At 53.9% G+C, this 7,251-nt stretch overlaps 1 protein-coding gene across 2 annotated transcripts; it reads right to left on the minus strand.

Annotated features, from left to right (window-relative positions):
* Positions 1 to 2,069: 2,069 nt before the first annotated feature.
* Positions 2,070 to 6,924, minus strand: MLF2 (myeloid leukemia factor 2). 2 transcript variants are annotated; one of them, XM_077952939.1, is made up of 9 exons: positions 6,859 to 6,893; positions 6,265 to 6,342; positions 5,907 to 6,036; positions 5,619 to 5,654; positions 4,696 to 4,749; positions 4,160 to 4,288; positions 3,832 to 3,991; positions 2,741 to 2,953; positions 2,070 to 2,520 (listed from the first exon to the last, which is right to left on the minus strand). In XM_077952939.1, exons 2-8 carry the CDS (start codon positions 6,312 to 6,314, stop codon positions 2,766 to 2,768), a joined length of 747 nt encoding a protein of 248 aa, XP_077809065.1. In that variant the 5' UTR covers positions 6,315 to 6,342; positions 6,859 to 6,893; the 3' UTR covers positions 2,070 to 2,520; positions 2,741 to 2,765.
* Between the last annotated feature and the right edge of the window lie 327 nt (positions 6,925 to 7,251).

The raw sequence follows: 7,251 nt of genomic DNA on the forward strand, positions 1-7,251 counted from the left end.
GAAACAGTCGTGTGCTTATCTGCACAGGGCAAGATTACACTTAAAGATGAGAGCTATGAAGCCAGGCACAACAGCTCATACCTGTAATCCCAGCACTTTGGGAGGCCGAGGCAGGTGGATCACTTGAGTCTAGGAGTTCAAGACCAGCCTGGCCAACATGGTGAAACCCTGTCTCTACTAAAAACACTAAAATTAGCTGGGCGTGGTGGCGCACACCTGTAGTCTCAGCTACTCAGGAAGCTGAGGCAGGAGAATCTCTTGAACTGGGGAGGCAGAGGCTGCAGTGAGCTGACATCACGCCACTGCCTGGGTGACAGAGCAATACTCCATCTCAAAAAAAAAAAAAAGAAAGAAAGATGAGGACCATGGCTGCTGAGTTCCATCATCCACAGTTCAGAGCCCAGCTGGTGAATAATCCACACCTGTTTGACTTCTGGGATTCCTGGATTCTTTCACCACTGGGTTCCCTTGACCTGGTCGTGCATCTTCACCAGCCTACTTAATGGGATTTAGTAACTGCACTGGACTAGGACACCAGTGCCTGGTTGTTGAGCTCAACTTTTTTTTTCCTTTTTTTTTTTTTTTTTTGAGACGGAGTCTCTCTCTGTCACTCAAGCTGGAGTGCAGTGGCCAGATCTCAGCTCACTGCAAGCTCCGCCTCCCGGGTTTATGCCATTCTCCCGCCTCAGCCTCCCGAGTAGCCGGGACTACAGGCGCCTGCCACCGCGCCCGGCTAGTTTTTTTGTATTTTTTAGTAGAGATGGGGTTTCACCGTGTTAGCCAGGATGGTCTCAATCTCCTGGCCTCGTGATCCGCCCGTCTCGGCCTCCCAAAGTGCAGGTATTACAGACTTGAGCCACCGCGCCTGGCCGAGCTCAACTTCATCTCTATCTCTCTGCTTGTTGAGTCACTGGACAAATCCTCATCCTTTTTTTTTTTTTTTTTTGAGATGGAGTCTCGCTCTGTCGCCCAGGCTGGAGTGCAGTGGTGCAATCACGGCTCACTGCAAGCTCCGCCTCCCGGGTTCACGCCATTCTCCTGCCTCAGCCTCCCAAGTAGCTGGGACTACAAGCGCCGCCACCTCGCCCGGCTAATTTTTTTGTATTTTTAGTACAGACAGGGTTTCACCATGTTCGCCAGGATGGTCTCGATCTCCTGACCTCCCGATCCGCCCGTCTCGGCCTCCCAAAGTACGAGGATTATAGGTGTGAGCCACTGCACTCAGCCGCTCCTTATCCTCTTGAATCTACTCGTCCATGAGACACAGGGCAAGATTCTCCCTTCCCTGAGAGGACCCAGAGCCTTAGGTGTCTTTATGTCCCCAACTGAAAAGAACTCAAGACTTTGATAAAGAGGAAACCATTATCAGACTCTCCTACACATTTGTCATCATTAAGTAAGTTCCCAAGAGGAAAAGAGTGACCCATTTGGCTGGGCAAAGCAAGAGTGAACGTCTTGAGAAATTTGAGCTCCTCATGCCCTTCCAGTCATGCTCAGGTTCCAGGTTAAGTTTTCTTCTCTAGTCTTCTTCCCTGGGCTCAAATTCTCAACTACTGTGGGTGGAGGGTTTGTGGAACGCTGCAGACCAGAGTTCCTCCCCTCTGAAGGCCTGTGCAGGGTTATCTGAAGTGTTTCCACCCAGAGTGCAGGAAAGAAACTCTGCCTAAGGAGCAAGGGGCAGCAAGTTCTGCAGGCACCCATGAGAGATGCCCAATGCATCCCTGAAGAGAAAAGTGACAGCAGAATGTGAGGGGAGAGCCAGCGAGGCACGTGCTCATGTTCTCACGCCCCAGCCTAGCCCAGCCAAGTGCTGATGGCCTGCACCTGCCAGTGCTGATGGTCTCTCCGCACCAAGGAGATGTGGGCTTGAACTCTGAGGTACGAAAGCTACACGTGGAGATGAGGAAAAGTGAGAAGATAACTTCAGAGGAGACAGGAGGGTTGAACTGAACAGGAAAAGATCAAAAGTACAGCCAGAATCCCATTTGGTCTTTTTTCTATTCTCCTTTATTCCATAAACACCTAGTTACAAGTTGCACAAATCAAAAAATAAAGGCAGGGAAGGGTTTAGGGAAGATTCTGGTGATGTGTGTGGGCAGGAGTAGGGAGAAAGAGTTGGGAACCAGTCTGCTCCTTCCACAGCCCTAGACAGGGCTACGGCCCCTCAGTGGGGGCTCTGAGGAAGAGGTGGGCAAAGATCCAGGGTAGCTGAGGGATGGAGGAGGCCCCTAAACCCAGAGCTCACCCCAAAAGACCCTTCAATGCATGGCAGGAGTAGAATGGGAAAGGTGAGGGGGTTTGAAGATGGAGCAGCAGAATGAAAAATCAAGTTAGTAGATGCAGAGGCGAAGTCATCATGGTAAGGGGATTAAAGAAGGAAAAAGTAGGGAAAGGTTCTCCCTGAGACCCCCAGGGAGAGGTGGGGGCCGGCTTGCCTGTTAATTTAATATTAAATTGGGGATGGGAATCAGAGAGGAAAAAGTTATTCAGGGGATGATTTCTCAGCCTCTCAGCCTGTACCTGGAGGGGAAAAGAGAGGAGCACAAATCAAAAGGAAGAAAAAACTTATGTTAAGAGCCAGGAGTTGGGGTTTAATCGCCTATGTCAGTGAGAACATTGTTCTCTTTCCACACCAACTCGCACTATCAAAGGCAGCTCCTGCGGGAGCCTGGACTGCGCCTGCCTCGCGGCCGAGGACCATCCGCAGGTGCACCCCGCCCTCCTTACCCCTGATACTTACAAGAGAGGCTGAGGGCCCGGGGCCCTCACCAGTCATAGCGGCGGGACTGTCGGGAAGGGGAGTCCTCAGGTCCCTGGATGGCCAAGCGGGGAGGCCCCTCCGCCCTTCGTCCCCCCGCCCCTGAGGACTCAAGCCGCCGAAACTCCAGGGGGCGCTGCTGCCGGAATCGGGACGTCTCCCGCCGCCACTCGTCGTCAAACGCTGCGGCCTCACCTGGAGGGGACGGAGTCCACATGAGGCCTGTGTGCGGCCTGGCTCCTGGAGGCCGATGTGCGAGCGAGTCACAGCTTCTCCGGCCAAAGCGGCGAAGGCTGAGTGTGTGTGCAGGGGTGGGTGGGGCGGCAATTCCCTTAGCTCTTTGGTTTCTGCACGATCCCGGGAAGCCACCGGTAGGCCTAAGGTGGCCTACTGGAGGAAGAAATCAGAATGGGATTCTTTTTCAGTTCAGGTTCATAGTCCTGTGTGCACACTAAGTACTTAATAATTGCGGATTTGAAAAAGATAAAGAGGGGAGAAAGAAACAGATCCAGGTGGAGAAGAGTGTAACACTATCAATACGGAACTTCAGGGACAAAGCAGGCCCCTCTCAAAGACACCGCCGGCACCTGACTCAGCCCCTGAGCGGAGGAGGCTCCGAGTGCCTAAGAATATGGGGCTGACAGCCGGGCGCGGTGGCTCACGCCTGTAATCCCAGCACTTTGGGAGGCCGAGGCAGGTGGATCACCTGAGGTCAGGAGTTTGAGACCAGCCTGGCCAACATGGTGAAACCCCGTCTCTACTAAAAATACAGAAATTAGCTGGGCGTGGCGGTACATACCTGTAGTCCCAGCTACTCGGGAGGCTGAGGCAGGAGAATCGCTTAAACCCGGGAGGCGGAGGTTGCAGTGAGCTGAGATCGCGGCACTGCACTCCAGCCTGGGCACCTGGGCAACAAGAGCGAGACTCCGTCTCAAAAGAAAAAAAAAAATATATATATATATATGGGGCTGATCCAGAGCTTTGCCCAGAAGTGTTTATGAGTTAGGGATGTCTCCTAGCCCACAGGAACTGGGCTAGGGGCTGCCGGCCAGGAAGTGGGAGGGAAGGCTCACTCTCATCCAGGTTGATATAGTCCTGCCGCTCCTCCTGGTCCCCCGTGCGATGGTTTCGGGAGCGCTGGAGGATGTGGGCCCTGTCCCGGATGTGATGCCCGATGGACATCTGCTCCAGTCCACTGTCTGAATCCCGAACAGTCCTCCGTGTCTCCCGGATCTGGGATGAGGCAGAACATGGCACACTCAGCCGCCCCTTCCAAAGCCCTGGCTATACCATCTCAGGAGAAACACACCACACACAACCCAATCCGGAAAAAAGCAGCCAGGGTTTCTGGCGGTGCCGCTCAATCCCCCCTTCTCTGGGACAGGAGGGCCCCCCACTCACCCCGCCTGGTGCCGAGCGCATCTCTGATGTCTCTTGGTAAACCTTGGGGGCGCCATCACCCGTATTGGAGTAGGAGATGACAGTGGAAGATGAGAAGGTCTGGCAATTGCCTCCAGCTGTCATGTGTTCCTGAGGACAGGGTAGGCAGGAGAGGGCTGAATGGGGAGGCATCCCCCCTGGTGAAGAGATTTCACCCTTCAGCTGCCTGTTCTAGCCTGTATCTTTCTCACAAAATGCAAGAACTGAAAAAACATCAGGCCTCATCATTACCCTCCCAAATTCCTCTGAGTCCAACCACGACCAAGAAGGATCTGAAGAGACAGAGCCTTAATTGTATGCTACGTAAGAGTGCTGCTGCTGGCTGCTTCAGGCAGGCATGACAGCAGATACAGGGTCCCAAGGCTCTCTGGTTCAATTACGGTATCCAGTACTTTACCCTTCACTAGCATACTGTCTCCCTCTTGCCTTAGAGGATTCAAGGTGTTGTCAGCCATCACTGAGAGCAAGGCCGGGGAAGGGTATGGGGCAAGTCTCACCATGTTTCCAATCATGTCATTCATCATCCCAAACATGTCCATGAAACCACCCGACTGGAGGAGAGATGGAAAACAGAGTCAGGAAAGCAAAGTCAGTGTTCAGAGTGGATCCTGTTTAGGAACCCACAACCCACGTGGCTGCACACTTCCTTTCTCTTCTTCACATCTAGCAAGTTCTCTTTCTCATTCTCTATTAACGTAACCAGAATACTCATGTTTCTCTTCCTGTAAACTGCTGACCCCTTCCTCAATCTCTATGACTGCTCTGATCCAATTTTCCTTCTCCTGCCTGCTATATTCCCCCCATCTTTAGGAAGCAAGCCAAAGTTAATGGATCCTAAACTCTAAAGAGATAAGGCATGAAATTGTTAAAACCTACCAAAAAATCATCTCTAGTTGGCCCTTTAACTGCGCCTCCCCCCTCCAAAGAACAAATTTTGCTAGACAATTACATCTTCCTAATGAGCATGGACTTCTAGGAGTACAAGAGTTAATAACGTCTTTTCTTCTTTTTTTGAGGTGGAGTCTGGCTCTGTTGCCCAGGCTGGAGTGCACTGGTGCAGTCTCAGCTCACTGCAACCTCTACTTCCTAGGTTCAAGAGTAGGTGGGACTACAGGTGTGTGCCACCATGCCTGGCTTTTTTGGTATTTTTAGTAGAGAAGGGGTTTCACCACGACGGCCAGTCTGGTCTCAAAACTCCTGACCACAAGTGATGATCCATCTCGGCCTCCCAACGAGAGTTAATAACACCTTTAACCCACAGGGCTCCTAGTAGCCAGCAGGCTCAGAGCTTTGTGAATGCCATAAAAAGAGAAGATTCTGGGGTTACCCATGAAACTATTCCTAAAAGGCACACTTGGGAATAATACCTAAGGGTAGAGAGTGTGTCTGAGATGGCAGGACACGGGAGATGAAGACTCACCATTCCCAGCATCCCAAAGGGGGAGACAGCTCCAGCCTACAGGAACACATGAGGAACAGAAATTACAGACCACATCCTATCTCTATACAATCCCAAACGAGGCCCATGGCCTCAATTTTTTTTTTCCATCCTCTCAAAAGGGAGTCACAAAGCCCTTTTTCCTGACCCTTTCCCCCATTCCTAGAGCACTTCACTTGCTCAGTTGGCTGTAGTGCAAGAAACCTAAAGTGCTTTCCTAACCAACCTCCAACCTTTCTTTGGGTCTCAGGTGTGTCGTAGTACCATTACCTGCTGCATCCTGCGGCTGGCAGGCCTGGTCCCTGGCATGTTGCCATCTGTGATGCTGAGGAAGGGGCTATATCCAAAGCCACCTGACAACATACGGCTCATATGCTGACGGTGAATAGCAAATGGATCCCTGTGGAGTGAGCACATAGTATGGATGGCAGAAGCGCCAAACTGTTAATCCCTCCACCACCCTGCAAAAAATACGCACAGAGCAACAGTGGCACCGATGCCTACTTCCTGCTAGGTAGAAGCTGGGTATCCAGCCAGTTCCAACCATTCCCAGCAATGGAAACCCCGACGTCTGCCTGAACTGCTGAGAGACCTGGAGTGGGAAGCTTGAGGGGGAGGGAATACTCACATCAGGAACATGGGATCCTCAGGCTCCACATCCCTCATGAAGCGGAACATCCTGATCTCAGCTCCAGGGGGCTCCACACTGGAAACATGTGGAAGCTCAGATACTTGGAGGTGGCCAGGGTTTTGCACACCCACTCAGTGTAGGGACTCTTAGAGCACTGTCCTTTCCAAACGCTGTAACTGACCCCCTAAACTCCAGGGAGACCCTACTCCAGTGTTCCGCACAACCCTCTAAGGAGGTAAGGGCTCTTCAAACCTCTCTCTCAATTAGGGCCACGGAAAAATTTTCCAAGCCTCTCGGTTTTTCCCTCCCCCACTCAGAGCCATCCTCTTCCCAAAGCTCTGGCCGGTAGCATACTCTCCCCTCCTCCCCCGCCGCCACCGTTCTAGACGAAAATCCCAAGTGCCGGTCCTCCGCCCCATTAATGACCCCAGCCACCCCGCCCCCTCCTTACACCAGGCCTCCCCCAGGCGGGCCTCACTAAGACCCCCGCGCCTGTCTGCGGCTCCTCCAGCTCCCGCCTCCCCGCCGGGTGAGCCGAAGAGGTAGGCCTGAGCCTCTCGTCTCCCCAGCCCGCATCCCGGGCTCCCAGACCCTGCAGCCCCGCGGGCCCGCTCCCGTTCAGCGCTGCCCGCTCTGCCTGAGCCTCACCAGTGCCCGATTCGGGCTCAGCGGCCCATCCGGCCGGTTTCGCTTCCCGGTGCGCTGCAGGGTCAGGGTCGCGGCCCAGAACGCGGGGATTGGTCCGGGCTCGAGCTCCTCGGCCTTCCACGCCGCCTCCTCCCACCGCTGCCACCTCCGTACCCCCCCTTCGGCCCACGGAGCCCGAACCTAGGCCAGGCCCGGGCGGAAGTGACGTCACGATGGAACCGCCCACCCGGGGCCGGGCCGTGGGAGCCCCGCCCACTGGCGTGGGTGGTGAGAAGGCTGGGGCCGAGTCCCAGGGGCGGCGGGGCCATGGGCCAAGCTCAGGCGAGCGGAACCTGA

The sequence above is a fragment of the Macaca mulatta genome, chromosome 11 (genome assembly GCF_049350105.2).
Source record: "Macaca mulatta isolate MMU2019108-1 chromosome 11, T2T-MMU8v2.0, whole genome shotgun sequence".
Taxonomy (NCBI): Eukaryota; Metazoa; Chordata; class Mammalia; order Primates; family Cercopithecidae; genus Macaca; species Macaca mulatta.